The sequence below is a fragment of the Leuciscus leuciscus genome, assembly GCF_965113295.1.
Source record: "Leuciscus leuciscus genome assembly, chromosome: 3".
Taxonomy (NCBI): domain Eukaryota; kingdom Metazoa; phylum Chordata; class Actinopteri; order Cypriniformes; family Leuciscidae; genus Leuciscus; species Leuciscus leuciscus.
In genome coordinates, this window is record NC_138727.1 from 9,906,427 (window position 1) to 9,928,040 (window position 21,614).

At 36.6% G+C, this 21,614-nt stretch overlaps 1 protein-coding gene across 1 annotated transcript in view; it reads left to right on the plus strand.

The window, feature by feature from the left end:
- The first annotated feature begins 207 nt into the window (after positions 1 to 207).
- Positions 208 to 21,614, plus strand: part of dachb (dachshund b) — a 38,432-nt gene continuing 17,025 nt past the window's right edge. The window contains exons 1-2 of the mRNA XM_082163648.1: positions 208 to 901; positions 19,597 to 19,712. Coding sequence (XP_082019774.1) covers positions 459 to 901; positions 19,597 to 19,712 — 559 coding nt within the window. The 5' untranslated portion in view covers positions 208 to 458. The remainder of the gene's footprint in view (positions 902 to 19,596; positions 19,713 to 21,614) is intronic.

Below are 21,614 nucleotides of genomic sequence, written 5' to 3' on the forward strand. Positions count from 1 at the left end.
TTAGCCTATAGCCTATATATACATATAATGAGAAAAAAAAAAAGTTTTGAATAATTTTGAGATTGATGGATGGTTTCAGATATGGGTTGGGATATGGGTTGGGATGTCTCGTCTGAATTATCATAACAGCTTGAGAGAAGCGTTGAGCTGGACACTCGTTCAATAGAGGAGGAGGGCTGTAATTTCTCGCCCTCCAGTGAAGTCTTTACGCATAAATTGGAGCACATGTGGTTGGCAAAATGGTGCATCATTCTTCCAATGAGAGGCGGAGTCAACCGAACCGTGAAGCGCTCCGTTCATCTGAATTTTCACACGGGTAAAGAGGGGCGCGCGGCTCGTTGCTGCCAGTTTGCTCTCTGGACGCAGTGCACAAGAGAGGGACGCGCATAAGAGAGTGAGGGATGAGAAAGTAGACGACGTAAAAGGGCACATTAAGAAATTTAATTGTAATAACCACTATGGCTGTTCCTGCGACTCTTCCGGTTCACTCTGGGACTTCTGTGGTGTCCGGTAAACTCTTCAGAGCCGACCCGTTCTTCTCGAGTCCCACGGACTCTCCGCGTCTGATCAACTCGCTGAACGCGACGCTTCCGAGCGGCGTAGCGACAAACGAATGCAAAATCGTGGAGGTGCACGGGGTGAAAGTCGCTTCTTTCAACGTTGATGGTCAGGAGCTCATTTGTCTCCCGCAAGTCTTCGACCTGTTCTTGAAGCACCTTGTCGGCGGACTGCACACCGTGTACACGAAACTCAAGCGTTTGGATATAAACCCGGTGGTGTGCTCCGTGGAGCAGGTGCGCGTGTTGCGCGGACTCGGTGCCATCCAGCCCGGAGTGAACCGCTGCAAACTCATTTCCAGAAAGGATTTCGAAGCGTTGTACAGTGACTGTACCAATGCAAGGTTCGTTTGGTGATTAACTTTTTCTTTTCTTTTTTTCCTTCTTTTTTTTCTTTTTTTTTCTTTTTTTTTTTGCTGCAAGTTTAAATAATTGGTGTGCATCCATTAACTTTTAAATTGCAGATCCTAAAGTAAACAAATAATTTCCAATACTTTTTCAATATTAAAAGAACTGCACAGAAGCAGAAATGTGTGAAACAGATTGTATTTTCCATCAGGGTTGGGTAGAGGAACATAGTGTCCCGTTATGTTGCTCCTGAGTCCTTTCAAACGGCGACAGAAAGCAACAAGTGGAGCCCCAGTTTTGACTTTGTGGCAAATGATGAAAGAAATAGGCTATTAAGAATAAAAATAAATATTAAGAATAAATCTAGTTTAAAACTCTAAAGCTCTAAGAAAGTCCTTAGAAATTAAATCCTTGTGTTTATGTTTTTTACACAAATTTTCCACAGATATATTGATTTAATAGTACTTGTCTGTTAAATACACAAGAGAGTAACTTGGGTTGACTGATTTTGTTTTATGGTTTTCTTGCCAAATGACAATGCGGCTTCCTGAATGTTGGTTACATCCCATTGACTTTGATTTGGCAGCCAAAATATTTTTTATATGAATATTTTAAAACTAAATTGCAAATAAAATCAATCAAATACTATGCCAACTAATTATTCCAACCATTTGTTTTTTCAAGAATTTAAACTTTTTTAACATTTTTACAATCTAGAAGGTTACACTTGACATTGTTTACTTTAAGCCCAACAAAAGATATTAAATTACTCTAAGAAGGTAAAAACATGTTCATGACAGAAGAAATGTTTGCAGATTGCATTTGGACCATCTCAGATATTCTGCCAATGCAAGGTCCCCAAACCGCTATATGAGGTAAATTTTCACGATAAAACTTTTATCAAGGAAGTTTGCTTGCCTTACAATGTGCTTATCTGTCTTCTCCATGGACACCCTGGAATACTTTCAGGGACCCCCAGGGGTCCACAGACCCCTGAATGAAAACCCATGGCTCTAATTGGATGGAATAGTTCCGTCAGGAACCATTAGTTCTGTGAATACACGTTGTGCGTCAGCTTGTGATTGTAATTGCCATTCTTTGAAGCCCAGTGCATGCCTGTCCTGTTCAATCCCCTTAGATCCTCACATACGTGACACAGATCAATTTTCCAGATCCTTATGTAAACGCATATGGATTGGTCAACTGTTTATCCACTTTCCGATCTCACTGCTTGTTTTTTATTAAGGAAATTATGAGCATCCTATGTTAAGTTCCATTACTAATCAGTAATAACAGAGAGAGAGAGAGAGAGAACCAATTTGTTTGCATTTCCTAGCAAATATTAGTTTGGAGCCTAACACTTTAATGCATTTAAACATTTCATTTGAGTAATGGCTTTTGTGTAATGCCCAAGTGATTAACTACATGACTGTATATATTTTAGTATGTTTTGTACAGTGCTGTGAAAACACTGGGATCATGTAACATCTACAGAGTCACGTTACGGTCTCGCTTTATTCACAGCAGACAATAGGTTAAAATATGGTGCTTTGAATGTGATGTCCTAATCCTTCTCTTTGTTGCGGTCTGTTTGTGCAGAGACCATGACTGAATAGAGGGGAGATATATTGTCATATTAGGTCATGTGTTTTGAAGAAAGGCTGTCATCAGGTTTCAAAGGGACTTTTGGATACATTCACAGGTTTGCAGGAAATATTTTTATGGGGTGTGAATGTCAGAACTGTTGCCTCTGGTGAGATTAGGAAGCTAGTCATTTGAAGAAGAAAAAACGTCTTGAAATTTAAAACTATGATCTTTTAAGAAAATGATGAGAGAGAAAAGCATTTAATAGCAGTCAGGAGTTTTTTTTGTCTTGTTTTTTGCTTGTAGATAATTATGAATAACAAACACTGTTTTGTGGCTTTTAGTTCATGTCTGTTTGAGGCCATCGATTTGCTAGTGTACCGCTAAAGAAATATAATTCACTGTTAATTAAGTCATTAATAAAAAAAGTATGATAATAACTGAATGATTCCAGGAAGAACAATATCATTTTTGATTGTATTAAGAATTTAGTATTGGTCACATTTCACCTTTGTGTTGTCTGGATTATGTTTCCTAGCAGATGGTTTACACTGCTTTGCATGAGTGAACTGCTTATTGACCTGTGATATATATTGTGGAGAACACACACATACACTCGTGATTTTATTTCTCTGTATAAACAGTGATGTCTCACCATATGTGATCCTAAGAATACAGTAGGCTTAAATGGTGGCTTGTTTTATTGCCTAGCTTGTCATGCACTGAACATTAACATTTATTAATAAGAATTTGAAAACCAAGAAGCTTGCACAATAAAACAGTCCATGCCTCTGATGTTGTTGAATCATGATTGTGTCAGTATGAAGTGATCCATGGTGTAATAGTGAGTCTATACTTGGGGCTTCGGTGGACTATGTCTGCTGTAATGTGAATATAGAATGGCCTCTAGGATCAGACCAGCTTTAGAATAAAGCCGTTTCTCTATTTCATCAGTGCACTTTGCTTAAGTGGAGACTGCGTGAATACAGTAACCTGTTACAGTTTTTTTTATACGCTTTGGTACTATTTTGGTACTATAGTACCAAAGTAAAGTGTACATTTCAAAAACTTTCAATTTCAACACAATAGATCATCAAAAGTGCCCCCCCCCCCCCCCTTTCAGCATTTCAGCATATTTTCAATTGTGTTAGTACAACACACAAAATCACAAAGTATCCTTTTCACTACACAAATATAATTCATCTATATAAATGTTTCATTCACAGTAACTGCCTTTCATAAAGCTCTTAATATCAAACGTTTTATTTGCATCTCTTCTCGTTCAGCTTAATACATTTGTCTATTATTTAATCCAACTGATCTTAATGGTTAATCAATGTGTCATTTAGTACACCTATAGATATTGATTCTATAGTTTCTGAACTTGTTTGCAATTTCCGATACAGATAGCCAAATATAATAAAAAAATGTTTACTCAAGTGATATATTTTAGATGATAACCACCGCACTATGTTGAGAGAGAGAGGGAGAGAGAGAGAGAGAGAGAGAGAGAGAGAGACTCTGTGTACAGTAACAACAGATTGACCAGAGATGCATCAATAGAAGGGTCATACTTCATCACGCCTTTTGATAGCACATAGCATTATGGATTCAATTACATAAGTTAGGTAATGTAAGTGTATTTTCTAATGTGGCAACTGTAGCGTGTATTACTGTAATTAATTCAGCAACAAGGATGATTTGAAACATTTTGCATTGTTCGCTATTAAATGAACTGATTGTTAAAAGTACTAAACTGAAAGAATATCATACTGTTGCGTTTTGGTGATTAAACCAAATGTTTTTATTACAATAATCTTGTGTTTGAAACAATGATTATGTAGACTGAAAATATGTGCAACTGAATGAAAGCATTGCATCAGGTTTTGCTGTGTTACAAGTGTGATCAGTTTGGAGTTTTGAAAATGTACACCTTACTTGTGAAAATAGTACCAAAGCGAATAAAAAAAAAAAGAATAAAAAAAGTGCTCTAAAACAGGCCACACTATGTGCTGCTTCAAGCAGTGAGTGTGAAAGACCAGGAGAACAGCAGTCATTCATTTGATTCCTTATTGAGTTGTGTCTCAGCTGAGGTCATTCAGTACATTCAGTACTAATGAGCTTCTCTGGGGGTGCAGTTGCACTCAGCGAGGTTAATGTGTAGCGTGAAGTGGACATTTTGATAACACTTAATTACATTTGTCCACATCGGAAGCGGATGTTGGATGGTACGACTTATGCGTCACAGCATTGTGCCTCTCTGTCAAGAATCAGGCTGTAAATATGAGAAACTTCCTCTTCAGAAAGTTATTGTGTAGTCCAGGTGAACATCAGGAACATATGGATAATAAAGCCTCTTTATGCTGTTCGATTGTTAGATTGCAGGTTCAGATAATTAAGCAACAACACTGTAAAAATTGTATGATCAATAAGTTACGGCAACATATGTTTTACATTGCTTTAACTCATCAAAACAAGTTAAGCAATTTTCAACTTTTTTACAAGTTTACAAGATTCAACACATTTTTTAAGTCAGTTTAATGTAATTTAAGTTGAAATGATTTAAACATCCAAGTTGATATTGTGGCCAAGAATGACCAATTCATTACCGTGACTTACTTATACGTCAGCACGTTTTACTAATTCGTTCCCTCATTTTGAATAAATCGTGCGCACCATAAAGTAATTTGTTCCCTCGTTTTAATAAATCGCGTGTACGATATAATAATTTGTTTTCTCGTTTTACTAAATCGTGGCCACGTTGTAACAGTTCGTTCCCTTGTTTTAGTTAAATCAAAAAGAGTGAACAAATTAGTAAAACATGGCCATGATTTACTAAAACGAGAAAATTAATGAAGTCGTGGGAACGAATTCTCAATTCATGGCCACAATTTACTAAAACGAGAGAACAAATTCCTAATTTGGTGTCACAATATATATCTTTTTTTCTGCATGTCATGTGCAGGGCTCCATATCAAATAAATGCTGTTCTTTTAAACTTTTAAGTCATCAAAGAATTTTCCACAAAAATATTAAGCAGCACAACTGTTTTCAACATTGATAATAATGAGAAATGTTTCTTGAAATCAAATCAGTGTCACGGGGCTGTGTAGTTTAGATCCGAAGAATGATGCGTGACAGAATGAATGATTGATCCTTTTAAAGGGATACTCCACTTTTTTCGGAAATATGCTCATTTTACAACTCCCCCAGAGTTAAACAGTTGAGTTTTACCGTTTTAGAATCCATTCAGCCGATCTCCGGGTCTGACGGTACCACTTTTAGCATAGCTTAGCATAGATCATTGATTCTGACGAGTCCAGTAGCATTTCTTTCAAAATGACCAAAGAGTTTCAATATTTTTCCTGTTTAAAACTTGACTCTTCTGTAGTTACATCATGTACAGGGGTGGTGGCGCAATGGATAAGACACATGCCTTTGGTGTGAGAGACCCGGGTTCGAATCCACTGTGAGACACCAATGTGTCCCTGAGCAAGACACTTAACCCCTAGTTGCTCCAGAGGCGTGCGACCTCTGACATATATATAGCAATTGTAAGTCGCTTTGGATAGAAGCGTCAGCTAAATGAGTAAATGTAAAATGTAAATGTACTAAGATCGACGGAAAATGAAAAGTTGCGATTTTCTAGGCTGATATGGCTAGGAACTATACTCTCATTCCTGCGTAATAATCAAGAAACTTTGCTGCCGTACCATGAGTCCAGCAGGCGTAATGATATGACGCAGCGCCTGAAAATAGTCCCCAGCTCGGTAACTTCCAACGTGACCGGGACTAAAGTTTGTCTAACCTATTAGACCTATTTTCAGGCGCTGCGTCATATCATTACGCCTGCTGGACTCATGGTACGGCCGAACAGTTCCTTGATTATTACGCCGGAAGGAGAGTATAGTTCCTAGCCATATAGGCTTAGAAAATCGCAACTTTTCATTTTCCGTCGATCTTAGTACACGGTTTAACTACAGAAGAGTCAAGTTTTAAATAGGAAAAATATTGAAACTCTTTGGTCATTTTGAAAGAAATGCTACTGGACTCGTCAGAATCAATGATCTATGCTAAGCTATGCTAAAAGTGGTACCGTCAGACCCGGAGATCGGCTGAATGGATTCTAAAACGGTAAAACTCAACTGTTTAACTCTGGGGGAGTTGTAAAATGAGCATATTTCCGAAAAAAGTGGAGTATCCCTTTAATAAACGCCTAACATTAAAAAAAAAGGTTAGGTACAGGACCTACAAAAAAAACATTGATGAAGCCGAACAATGAACAGAAAGAACTGAGGGCAAGGAATGATCAAGAGAACAAGAAACAGGTGCATAACTCAATCAGAAACTATGGTAGCAAACTATGAACGAGGCAAATGGTAACAAGGAAAACGAAACCGAACATGACCATGAAACCAAACAGAACCAGGTACCAAAACTAAACATGACATGATCGTGACTAACAGCATATTAGAATGATTTCTGAAGGATCATGTGACACTGACGACTGGAGTAATTCAGACTGGCTGAAAATTCAGTTTTGCCATCACAGGAAAAACCTTTCTTCTGTTTTCAGTTAGAAAGATACCATCTTTTCCAGTCATAGGTTAGTTAAACCAAACAGACAATTAAAGCGTTAAGAGCTTTTTACAACTTGTGAGACAATAGCTCTGTGTTGCGATTATAACACAAAGGGAAGTTTGTATGTTACATCAAGTGATTAGCTGATTGTGAGGTGCTAAGTGACAGGTTAGCACGTTAAGTACCCGAGATACTGAATGAAACAGGAGGAATGTGGCATCTTTTTTTCATGACCTGACGCTTGTGGGGTTCACAGACGCATAAATGAATGATCTCGTCTAGACGCAACAAGAGTCAGCTTGTTTTCAGACTAACAGATGCCCCATCTCACTTGTTTTAGCCATAGCATCATGACCTCCTTTATGACTTCTGCTGAGATCATGCGTCATTGTTTGCATTGCGGTCATGTAGACGGGTAACATGCGGATGGATAGATGCGTTGTGATAATGTTTCTCCGAACAAAATAAACCAGACTTCTGTTTGGGTCTCTTATCTGAGTGAGGGAGATAAGCTGTTGTAAAATAGTCAGTTTCCCCTTAAGACAGTCAAGCAGACACAGACACACACACACACTCCCTCCCCACGCTTTTTCCTGTTGAGGTGTGGATGTTATGGATGGATGTTAGACACATGATAAGCCCTCTCTTCCTACTCACCTCTCCGTTAGAGGCTTGAAGAAAACAAAAATGACAAAGTGGTAGTTGACAGTATATGTTTCAAACACTGTTTTTTTTTCTTTCTTTTTTTTTCTCATGCCTTCCTTTTAAAGGAGCAGTTCACCCCAAAATACAAATATCTGTGATCATTTACTTACCGTTATATATTTTCATATTCAACAATATGACCAAAATGGGTAAAAAAAGAAATTCAGCCACTTTTTTCAATGCAATTACAATGAAAGCTTTTCATACCTCAAAAATGATGCAAAATCATTATGAATTTATCATCATGGTAGTCTGTTTGTGTGTGTGTGTGTGTGTGTGTGTGTGTGTGTGTGTGTGTGTGTGTGTGTGTGTGTGTGTGTGTGTGTGTGTGTGTGTGTGTGTGTGTGCGTGTGTGTGTGTGTGTGTGTGTGTGTGTGTGTGTGTATAAAACAGGCATTGGATTAATTAATCAGATAGAATTGGATTAGTCCAATTTGTGAACAAATTTTTCAGACAGTTTTTGTGAACCAGATGAATTGATTCATTGAAAAGAACTGACTCAAAACAATGATTCATTCACAAATCAGACATTGCCATTTTTCTTGTGAAAACGCCAAGGAGATGTAGGGCAGGTGTCAAGTATTTCGATGAATAACTACTTATGTAATCGTCAGAGGACTTTTATGGCAATGCTTTTACGAAGCTTCATTCACTGTTTATTGTCATTGTATGGAAAAGAGCATGAAAACTGTCTTTGGATTTGATCACTTTTCTGTATTCTTTTAAACAGTTGTTTTGTCCACACTTGGATGGATAGTTTTGAATCTGAAATCTAACTGAATAAGCCACGGTGAATTATATTACTTTGGGGAAGAGTTGTTGTTGTTGTTTTTTTAGCGGCCTTAGGGCCAGATTTTCGAAACAGGGCAATTTAGCGTGAGAGCTATTTATTTATTTATTTATTTATTTATTTAGCAAGTGTAAGGAGATTGACTCAATTATGTAATTCACAGTGCTTCATGGGAGTGGGTGGGCGGTAAAGAGTTATTTTGGCGCGATTTGCTTGATTCCCTGATTGGTGTGGATTGTTTTGCATGGGTAATGTAGTTTGTCACCAGGAATTCCAATATTAAACACGAGTATAAAAAAAAAAAGTGGTTTAAATTATGCGGGATGATGGCTTCTACAAAATGATATGCCATTGATTAACAACATAGCTCACAGTTTGTCTTTAATGGTTTATTAGTTATTGCTAAAAATCAATTCCCTCATGCAGAAAAGGAATGGGATTTTTTGCTTCTGGAACCTGACTTTTACACTCTGTTGAATAAGTTTGAAATTCATTTCTTTTTGTCATGCCTAAGAAAACTCTTTTGTGTTAAAATCACTGTAACACCTGCCGTTTGGTTTATTCCATTCCTGTCTAATATATTCTCCCAATTTTTCCCATTCTCACCCTGTAGCACCTTTGAGAATGCTGCTCGCGTCTCTCTGTCCGATCACAAGGTGTCATCCCTGACTGTGCTGACTTGGCACTTCACACACACACACACACACACACACACACACACACACACACACACACACACACACACACACACACACACACACACACACACACACACACACACACACACACACACAGAGGATTGTTTATTGGCTTGCAAATATGTCCTCTATCTAAAGAGGACAGAGAGGGAGGAAAGTATAGAGAGAATTGAATAAGTAAATGTTTTAATATGCAGGAGGCAAAGAGGAAAAGAAAGACAGGAAGAGTAGAAGATAAAAGAAGGAGAAGTATTCATGAGGTAGAGGCAGAAACTGAAAATCAGTCAATGTAGAATTTTGGTCATTAGTGGCGCTTACTAACATACTTATGTAAGAGTCACTTTTACTATTGCTAATACTTTTGTGATTTAAAAAAACTGTGAAAACTAAGTTGAACTTTAGTGTGTAACTCATTTTACACTATTTGTTATAATATTCATGCTAAAGACATTAATAAAAGCTCTATTTGGGAAGCTGGAAGAGGACTGCTATTTCTAAGCTATCAGATATATGATTTTCATCTGGCACAATGATATAACAAGCTGGAAAACAGTGAAAATGTATACGGAGTCAGTGAGCCTTGGGCTCTTTTAACTAGTACCTTTTAGCAGCCACCTAACAACCACACAGAACACCCTAGCGACCTCCCATCTGCAAAAGAGGCTTGATCACAGTTGACACAATTACACAAATCTATTTTGTCAATAATTCTCAGAACGGAATAAATATAAGGTTGCACCTTATAGTATAATTAGACCGTTCACTAGCTTTTAGAGCAGATCATAAGTGTCATAAAAGTAAATCATTCTCATAAATTATGTTCACTTGGTCATTTTGTCTTTCAACGACATTTCTATATTTACACAAGCATTAAAAAATGCTTTAAGCCACCAGTTGTTGTTGTTGTTTCCTTGTGTCCCTTTTCCTCTTTCACTCTATGAATAGAAATCAGCATTTATGTTTTCTGTTTGCTTCTGTGATTCTTTTTAGACAGAGAATGAATGCCGCCTTTGTGTGGTTAAGAAACAGAGCAGCAGATAAACCGCCTCTCTCTCTCTCTCTCTCTCTCTCTCTCTCTCTCTCTCTCTCTCTCTCTCTCTCTCTCTGTAGTCATCCTTCTTACACAGCCTTCTAAATACATTTTACTCCGATTTTTTAGAATTTTTTTTTTAGAATTAATCAAAAACATGTATTAAAATGAATGGTCTATTCTTATCAAGGCTGCATGTATCTGATCAAAAATATATTAAAAACAGTAATATTGTGAAATATTATTACACTTTAAAAGTACAGTTTCCTATTTGAATATATTTTTAAATGTAGTTTATTCCTGTGATGGCAGAGCTGTATTTTCAGCATCATTCCTCCAGTCTTCAGTCACATGATCCTTCAGAAATCATTCTAATGTGCTGATTTGGTGCTCGGTTATTATTAGTTATTATTGGTGCACAATTATTAATAAGGTTTCGTATTATTATTAATGTTGAAAATTGTTTTTGCTGCTTAATATTTTTGTGGAAACAGTGATGCACTTTATTTCAGGATTCTTTGATGAATAGAAAGTTCAAACGGTAATGTTAATTTCTTACTTACCTCAAGCTTTTAAATGGTAGTGTTCCATAAAAATAGTAAGCTGCACAACTATTTTCAACATTGATAATAATTCTAAATGTATCTTGAGCTGCAAATCAGCATATTAGAAGGATCATGTGACAGTGAAGACTGGAGTAATGTGTGTGTATATTTAGAGCAAACTGTTTAAATTTGACCTAATAATGCATAACATGCTTGTTGTGCCTCTAGATTTTTATAAAGTGCAACATTCTTTTATAAATACATAGTAGATTTTTACATTTTCTGAAGAAAGCGGGAGTTGTTCTGTTGTTCTCACCCATACAAAACTCGTCACCACCATTCTAGTGTGTTGTGTGTGCTTGTACATATTAAGTATTATAAGCAACAGTCAGAATTCAGAGCCTAAGCATTGTGTTCTTTTCATAATATACTGTACAATATAAAGTGTCAGAGGCTGTAAATGAAATTGGTTTTGAACACTGAATAAGTCTTAAATTGTCTCACTGTGATCTAATTCATTTTCTCCCTCACTTTTTTCTGTTATTTTTTGTTATGGACATTTTTTTTTCTTTCCTTTTGTGTGTTTTCTCTGTCATCTCTTCCCTCTCCTTCTCTTCTCACTCAATTGAAAATGAGAGACTGTAATTAGCTCCTCTGTGGTCCACACAAAACCAGCAAGAGAAAGATGGAGCTATTGTATTTCTCGGAAGAAAGTCAATAGATGTCATTGTGTATGTGTGTATGAATGGGTGTGTTGAACGTGTGTGAGAGAGAGAGGGAGAGAGAGAGAGAGAGAGAGAGAGAGAGAGAGAGAGAGAGTGTGTGTGTGTGTGTTTATGTGTGTGCTGCTTGTCTGTCCTTATTATCATACTTGATAGTAGTGAGAAAAAGAGGCAAAGGGCTACATAAATTCAATACCTAGCTCAAATGAAAGGAAAGTAAAGAAGACAACCTTGACCAATCAATAAAGGAGGGAGGGATTCCCTCCAGAGCTGAGCACTATGACATCATAGTAGAAAAAAAGAAAAGAAAAAAAAAAACACAAAGAAAAGGATGGTCTGTCCTGTCAAAGCATGTTAATTCAGGTGTGTGATGCAGTAAAGCAGGTTGATTATTGTCTCGAAATGGGGAATGTGCTATTCTTGTAAATATATCTGTAATGCGTACATGAGGAGAGATATTTTGTATAGGTTGGTAATCTTAACAGTTGAATGTCACTAAACCTGGTCACATTTGACCCCAAAATCAAAGATAATTTTTTTTTTTAAACATTTACATGATAATTAAGTGGAAGGTGCAGGTACTTAAAAATACAACAAAATACAATCCACTTCCTGGCCAAAAAAAAAAAAAAAAAAAACAGGTCGCTGTTTTGATTTAAATAGGCGAATACTTAAAGCAACACTAAAGATAACTTTTTACCTTAAAATAATGTTTCCAAAATTGTTTCAGTGGTTCATCAAGTCGTAACAATGCACTTCTGCATTCGCTTTGCAGCCCTATACAGTGGGTACGGAAAGTATTCAGACCCCCTTACATTTTTCACTCTTTGTTATATTGCAGCCATTTGCTAAAATCATTTAAGTTCAGAATTTTTTTTGTAATCTTGGCCAGATCTGTGCCTTGCCACAATTCTGTCTCTGAGCTCTTCAGGCAGTTCCTTTGACCTCATGATTCTCATTTGCTCTGACATGCACTGTGAGCTGTAAGGTCTTATATAGACAGGTGTGTGGCTTTCCTAATCAAGTCCAATCAGTATAATCAAACACAGCTGGACTCAAATGAAGGTGTAGAACCATCTCAAGGATGATCAGAAGAAATGGACAGCACCTGAGTTAAATATATGAGTGTCACAGCAAAGGGTCTGAATACTTAGGACCATGTGATATTTCAGTTTTTCTTTTTTAATAAATGTGCAAAAATGTCAACAATTCTGTGTTTTTCTGTCAATATGGGGTGCTGTGTGTACAATAATGAGGAAAAAAATGACCTCAAATGATTTTAGCAAATGGCTGCAATATAACAAAGAGTGAAAAATATAGGGGGTCTGAATACTTTCTGTACCCACTGTATCTGGCTATAAGCGCACTATGCAAGTTTGTCAGATCGGGTAGCGTTTCTGTAGTTCGAATGAGACATAAGAAACTACAAATTTGACTTGCTTTACATCAAGCGTTACAATAGTCATTATTTAGTTTTTCTTCGTTTCTGATGTCGCAATACATCATACTTTCATAAAATCATGCAACATACTCTACCTCGTCTGTGGACATCGTTCATTCCAAAGCCGGTGCTGGATAAACAGTGAGCGCGCGTGCGACAGTAGGCTGCGGAAGGCTAAATTATTTTTGACAGCGGTAATGGACAATTCCGCTTCCAACCTGTAGGGGGACCGAAGAGGAAAAGTTATTTGGTGCAACTTTATGAGTCTATGATTGTGTCATTATTGCAGTGATTATCATGTTTCTATCATGTTATATGCTTGGCAACAGTTCTTCTAACCCTAATTGATGGAGTGTTTGGCTTTTCATTTCTTAAACAACCATGTAGGAAGACACATCATGGCCATATTCCAGGATGACAATGTCAAGATTCATCAGGCTCAAATTGTGAGAGAATAGTTGGGAGGGAGCATGAAGAATCATTTTCACACATGAATTTTTCCAGATCTTGAATTAATTGAAAGTCTTTGGGATGTGCTGAAGGAGACTTTACAGAGTGCTGGACTCTTGCACTGTCAATACAAGATCTTGACCAAAAATGTATGCACGTCTTGATGGAAATATCATCACAACATTTATTTTCAAGGTTTCCTAAATGCTCAAAAACAGATGCAATGTTCTGAAACTTTCACAGACCCAATGCTTTTCAGGGTAATCAACCTTTTTTTCACATTAAGCTGCGATAGGAGAAAGTGTTTTAGTATTATACTTTTAGTAGATTTAAAATTGGGAGAAATAAGCTTATTTATTTTAAATAGCATAGCGTCACTGTCGGGTGGAAATCTCCCCAAAAAACAAACAAAAAAAAACACTCTAAACTGTAAAGCACTGCAAAGAAACACTGTGTTGTCAAATTTGATACTGTTGCTTTATATATGGCCATACACTTGCATGAGTCATTATATTATTACCATTTTACAAAAACCAAGCTCAAATGGAGTTACAATGTTTTCGACCAGCGAATTGAGGATATACTTGTTTTGTCCATCATTAGAATGACCACTTCTGAAGTAGTAAGTGCATTGTGTTTCGTTTTCATCAACTTAAGGGCTATAAAATTTACTGTAGCTATGTGGGCACTCATGTTAAATCTCATGTTATTAAAGATGAAGTGCTACGCAAAGGCTATTTAAGCATTATTGGCAATGACTCGACGACAAATGCCAGACTAAGACACTCTCCTCCCCTCCAGCTAACATAACATTAAAATGTTTCCATATAAAAGTAAAAACATTAAAAGTACCATAGTTAAAACATGTAATATTGAGTTAATACATATAAAAACACAAACCAACACATTCTCACCTGCTAAAGCTAATCCCATTTCTTCGGGAATTAAAGTCTCGGCAGTTTCACAACGAGAAGCTGCGCTATGTTGTGGCATCATTGATTCTTACTGTGAGTGACGCCATGCTGACCGGCATCTACGTATACATATCTATGGTCCAAACGCCGTGCGTCACGTCATTCATGATAGAGGCGGGTGGAGTTATGAGGTTTGACCGACAGTTTGAGGATCCAACGGAGATAAAAGATTTAGTCACAAGCTCTTTTGAATACTTTTCATTGGTTAAATATTTGCAAAACCCACAGACAGAGGTAAAGGGTAACCAATATGAAAAAATTTAAAAATAACAATATATAGATCGAGATACAAGGTTTCCGCCCGACAGCAACGATAATACACAAGTTGAAGATGTTTTCTTTTCTTTTAATTTTGGGGTGAAGTGTGACCCGTTTACATGACATGTTTCCATGAGATTCCACCCTAACAGTTATTGTTAGTTAACGTTTATGAATGTAAAGAGGAACTTCAGTGAGACCTATGGTCAACGGCTATGACAGCTGTTTGATATCTATCATGGCAATAAATAGAGCTACCCTGTGTGTGTGTGTGTGTGTGTGTGTGTGTGTGTGTGTGTGTGTGTGTGTGTGTGTGTGTGTGTGTGTGTGTGTGTGTGTGTGTGTGCGAGCGCGCGCCTGAGCTTTAATAATATGTCTTTGATCTCTGGGGGAATCCTCCCCTGTCCTCCATCTGCCACCAATCATAGCCGATGACAGAGTATTGATTGAGAAAAGGTTTCCATAGTAACAGGCTCTTGGGTGTGGTCTGATATATGTTTTATGCAGAGATAAAATTTAATAATATAAACATCAATAAATAAAGAGTTATTTTAGTGTTCATGATGATACAGCAGATATCATCAAGATTTCATACAATAGCCCTGAATGTATGTGAGCATTGGAATCAGATAATACTTTATTGTCCACTATACTGTGGGAATTTGTCTTTGGCTTCACAAACAAAACTATATACGAACAAATTAAACATTATGTATCTATGACAAAAAATATATAGTATGACAAAGAAAATCACAGTGTCTTTTCAATTAAAATAGATGATACATAAATAGAATAGATTAAGTAAATAATTTTACGGGATGTATTTTCACATATTTAGTAGGATACATACAGATGTAGTCACACTGTTTTTATTTTATTTTATAGAAATACAAAATACTAAAACACTCAGCTTTTTCAGATAATTATGTATTTTAATGATTGCTTTGGGACCAGAATTGGTGGGGTGCTCATATTTTGCTCATTTATATTCACATTTTTCAAAAGAAAAACAGAAAATAGAATCTAAAATAGAAATAAAAATGTGAACTATATATATTGTAACACAAGTAGCAAACTTTGTGAGATCTCTAGATTTTCTTTATGAATAGAATGTTTTACTAAGGATTGATTCACTACCAAAACAATTATGAAAAGTACTATGGTACAGTTAAAACTATTTACGTGATGTTTAAATGATTTTAAACACAGTCGGCTGGTTAATTATAATCGGTATACATGCACTCTTTTTTGATGTTGTGAATCAAACCCATGACCTTGGCATTTTTTGCATCTTGCTTTTCCTGTTGAGCTACAGAGATGCAGTCTTATCTGATGCCATGGTGTTGGCATGACAGGCTTGTTTAGCCAGTGTGTTTCCAGTCCATACAATCGGTGCTTCAGTCATTTTTATGAGAGTTTGTGCGCGCTAGTGACCTCTGCATGACTGCGTCGCTTCCATCAGCGGCTCATCCTGTCGTTCACTAAAAGAGAGGGATTCTTTTCTCTCTGATAATACAGAACAAAAGAGCTGTTGTCAGTAGATCTGGATTAGCTTTTTTTGTGTTTCCGTGTGTGTGCACAGAAAGACAGAGCGAGAGAAAGAGAGGAGTGGTATCAAGAGATCAATGAATGAGCGTCTCCAAAGCTGCATTACTGTAAGCTTTGTAAACAGCGTTCTTCCTTTTGCCTGTGCTTTTAAGAAAGAGGAAACCATTCACACCCCCGTACATCAACACACCGTCCCACACACACTGCACACATTCCTGTTAGGCTGACACAGCGGGTTAGTGGATGTATAAACATTACACACCAGGATGAAAAGAGAGATATGAGCAGCTGAACTGCCGTGGACATGCTTTTTCCCCCCATTTCTTTCTCTCTGTTGGGATTCTTCTGCATGTGCTTGTGGCTCTTTTAGGCATCAAACTAATTAAGCGTGCAATAAACAGTCCTTATTGTTTCAAAATCTCGTTGCCTTTTTAAATTTACTGTTTAAAATCTAAACTGCTTGCTGAGCCTGTGTTAATACTCGGAGATCTCAAAGGGGCCGTATCAGAGAAAACAGGATTTTCCTTGCTCTTTTAAGGCACAAAGTATTACATTTCAGTGCATAACACGCCCTGCACCGTTTACACTATACGCTCATGAATAATTCTGCAAATTGCGTGGCTTGTTGAGGAGAGCTTGAGGAGAGAGTGATTAAAAAAGATAAAAGATCCCTAGGGAGGGACCCTAGCCATATAGAGACTTATGGCAGTAAACGCCACTCAGAACACCTTAGCAACACCCTGGCAACCTACAATTGTGATAGATTTTCATATTATCTTCAGAAAATGTCAAGGTCTAGTTTAAACAATGAATTCGTAAACCTTCAGGCTTCAAGTATATGTCACTGCCTACTTTTGCATATCAATGCCTTTTTTTTTGTTGTTGTTGCATTCACTAACTTGAATGACACAACAGAACTATGCTTATATGGGGAAGTCATTTACAATTTAAAGTAATTTAACTGCTAAAGCAAATGTAATAAACAAAAATTAAAAGAAACCTTAAATTATTTGGGGGATAATGTACAAATAAAAATGCGGTTACACTTTATTTTAAAGTGTCCGTGTTAAAGTGTACTGAAGAGTATACATTTAAAGAGTAAAGAGTACTGATTAATAATTAACTAGTTAGGATGAGGGTTTGGTTTAGGGTTAGCTGCATGTAATTATGCATAATGTATAGTTATTGCTATAGTAACTTTATGTAACGTGTAACAAGGACACTGTAAAATAAAGTGCTACCAAAAATGCCACTGGTTCATTCTAGCTCACTGTGCGTCAATGTCATTTTCTTGTGACTCACATAGGGGTTCATGATTGTTACTCTATCAGAGGAGAGATCACAGTCTTGTCAGCGACTACCATTGCCGCATAAATCAAAGGAGGGATGTTAAACTCAGTCTGTTTCCCTGTCAGTCACGGGCCTCTGTTTAAAGGTCTTTCTCTTTTTTTCTCCCACATTCTTCCAGGGCAAAAGCCCCTCAGTGTCTTTTAACCTTTGACTGCTCAGAGATTGTGCCTCTATCCCTGAGATGAACCTTTGGAGTAATAAACAAAAGCAAGACAGGCAAGAAAAGCTACCGGCTGTCCTCTCTCTTTCTCCTCCTGTTACCCGTACTAACAGGGCACCCTATTTATTATTTTTCGGCTATTTCAACTGAATTTGAAGGGGTTTGTCTTTCTTTCTTTGATCAGTTGTTGGTTGCTTTATGGGGGTTGTTCATATCCCATGATTGACAGGTGACAGACAGAGTGCAATGTTAAAACTACTTGTATATCTTCAAGAGAAGAACTAATGGGAAAAGCAAAAGCATCCCTTTTGAAGCATACAGAACAGTCTGAATCTGAACCTTCAGAATGAATTTCTTGCTTTGACCTTTATAACGCCTTTCAAGTTAGAAGTCTGAAACCTCAGTATGTTCACCTCATAACTGTGTCTTAAGTTTCCTCTGATACTCCCCATAAATCATTTGAAATATCTATATGATTTACTGAAAGGGCTCTCTTGTGGGACTAACATTTAAATTGTTGACCATGAAGACCGCTAACATTCATAAAACATATTTATGTTAAGTATATATACGCTACCGTTCCAAAGTTTGAGGCCTGTAGGATTTTTGTTAATAAATAATAATAATAATAAATAAATCCTTTTATTCAGCAAATAGGTTCAAAAATATGGTAAAGACATATATAATGTTACAAAAATATGAAATATTTATATTATATATATATATATATATATATATATATATGGGAATCGATTAAAAAAAATTAACTAATTAATTGCACAATTTGCTGTAATCATCAATATTTAAACTTAGAATCACCTAATTAAATTAAACAACACAGGAAAAAAAAAAGGAACAGAAAATAGCCCTATATTAAAATAATATTAAACATCAATATATTAATATATTATTCTTTTTTCAATAATCAATCAACATAATCAATTTAACAGATTTTTTTTTCATTAAATATATATATTTTTTTTTTACTAATTATCAAAATAAAATATAGTCCTACAAAGCTATTATTACCAGAGCATGTGATCAGAGCAGGTAATTTTACCATTGTTGCCCAGCATGACTATACCAGCTCAGTAGGGCTATTGCAAACAGAAGTCTACTGAGAAATTTCACGTTATTTGAGCGGACTTTGCTTTTCCAGTGCGTGATCGGTAGCGTTTGGGCCGTTAAGGACAGAGCAGAACACGCAGCGCAAACACGGAGCGGAACATTGAGCAGAGAGCGCAGCGCGCCGACACACACACACACACACACGGAACGGAGAGCGCAGCGCGCACACGGAGCGGAAAAGACCCGCTCATGAAAGCTGCGCGAGAATGAAGCCTGTTCGCCGAACACGGAGGGGCGGGACGGCATATTTTCGGCCTTTTCAATAGCAGCCACATGAAATCATTAAAACGAGGCAAAACATTTTTTTATCTCAAATTAATCGCAAAGATTAACGCGTTAATTCCCCCAGCCCTAATATATATATATGTAACAGTATATATGTATGTATATATATATATATATATATATATATATATATATATATATATATATATAGTATTAAGCAGCACAGCTGTTTTCAACATTGATAATTATTAGAGAGGTAAAATATTTTCTTGGAATATTGCTAAATTTAATGCAAAATTTATCAGTGGTGACCATGTAAGTTTGGAATGCTAGAAAAAAAAGAAAAAAAATGTTTTTTTTGCAGATTACGTAAAACATACTTTTTTATTATTTGCTTTTAATGCGTTTCTATTTTTCTCTGGTTCTCTGAGACATCCTCTCGTCTGTCCCTGTTGTCCTTAATAATGGGCACAATACTAATGTCTGTTTACACCCTCCACAGCTCTCGTCCAGGCCGCCCACCAAAGCGTTCCTATGGGGCCAGTGGACAAGAAAGCCCCAGAATCCTCCACCACAGAGCAAACAGCCTTCTGTCTCCAGCCCTGCTGTCACCCACAGGTAAACCCAACCGTACACACACCCGGCTCGCTTTTCACCACGTTCAGTGCACTGTAAATTTAGATGAGCCTCAATTTACTCACTCACAGCCCCCTTCAACACATATGAAAAGTATATGCTTAAATCACTCCCTCCTCTGCTGTCCTTCTGCTCATCTTTCATTCTCTCTCCCTTTCTGCCGCTCTGTTCGGTCATCTTTCATGCACCTTCTTTTACGGGTGACAGTGATGAATGACACACCCCAGCGGGATCACTCATCCATCTGTTCATCCCTCTCTATTCCCCTCTTCCTCTCACTGGCCAAAAGCCTCACATTCCCCGTCCTCTCTTCTCAAATCTACTGTATCACATTGGGAAGGGTGGATGCTAAAAATGTGCTGAAATTTGCCCAAAGAAATGTCTTATTTCAGGGGTGTAGCAGTCATTATACCTGGAGCTGTGGAGGGTGTAAACAGACATTGTCCTTCCCACTTTCAGGCAATTGTGGCTTATTTTCAGGAAACAATTTTTTATTAAAATTTTTGCTAGAAAATCTGGAAAGTGTAATTTACTTTTTATATATATTTTTTTGTCATTTAATAAAGTAACTGCTGAATTTTAAAGGAATCCCACCTCAGATGCAAAGTACCTTGGCATTAATCACCATAAACATAGATTTTATGGTCTATTTTTAAAATTTTACTTTTAATCCTGCAGGTGGTTATACCAATAGTTATTTGTCATGTATGTATGTATGTATGTATGTATGTATGTATGTATATATGTATATATATATATATATATATATATATATATATATATACATATACATATACATATACATATACATATACATATACAGTACATATACATATGCATACATGCATGACCATGATTTGTGCCACTGTTACATTTTATTTATTATTAAACTAAATATATTATGTCTAATAATATTTTAATCAACATTTTTAATGTTTGGATTTAATTTTTATATTTTCAGTTTTCATTTTAATTAAGTTATTTAGTTAGAAAAGTTTGTCATTTTATTATGTTTTTTATTGTATTTTTTTATTTTATTTTATTTTATTTATGTATTAGTCATTTTAGTACCTGAACTTATTTTATTTCAGTTAGTTTCAATTAACAAAAACAATTTTTAAAGCTGTATTTATACTTATAGTTAACAATAGCAAAACTGGCACCACACCACATTATCTACACAGTTCTTTTTCCCCTATAACTGAGTGGAATTATTTAGCTTGATGAGGCCAATACAAGTAAACAGTAAAATAATTAGCCTTATTTCACTGTGGTCAAAAAAATAGCAAAAAAGAACCCCCTTACAATCTCTCTCTCTCTCACACACACACACACACACACACACACACACACACACACACACACACACACACACACACACACACACACACACACACACACACACACACACACACACACACTCACACACATTGATGCACCTATTATTATGAAGACACTCCATAGGCGTAATGGTTTTTATACGGGGCAAACTGTATATTCTATCCCCTTTCACTAACCCTACCCCTAAACCCACCCATCACAGAAAACTTTTTTATATATTTTTAATTAATAAAAAATTATTTAGTATGTTTTTTTATGCCATTTTAATTACAAGGATTCAGGAAATGTCCCCATGTTTACTTAGTATTACCAGTGTAACACCCATGTCATTGTACAAATTTGTGTCCTCATAAATCATAAACATTCACACACACAAAGTTGTGGGGTCACCATGGAGGATGCGCTAGACTGTGCAATGATATTCTGCCATGTTTGAGCGGTTACCGTGGAGATGTCACTTAGAGTCTTGGCATCGTCAAGTGCCAGATGTCAGGACTCGTTAGGAATGAGAGTAGGGCAGTTTGCTGTGATTTGCCAAGTGCT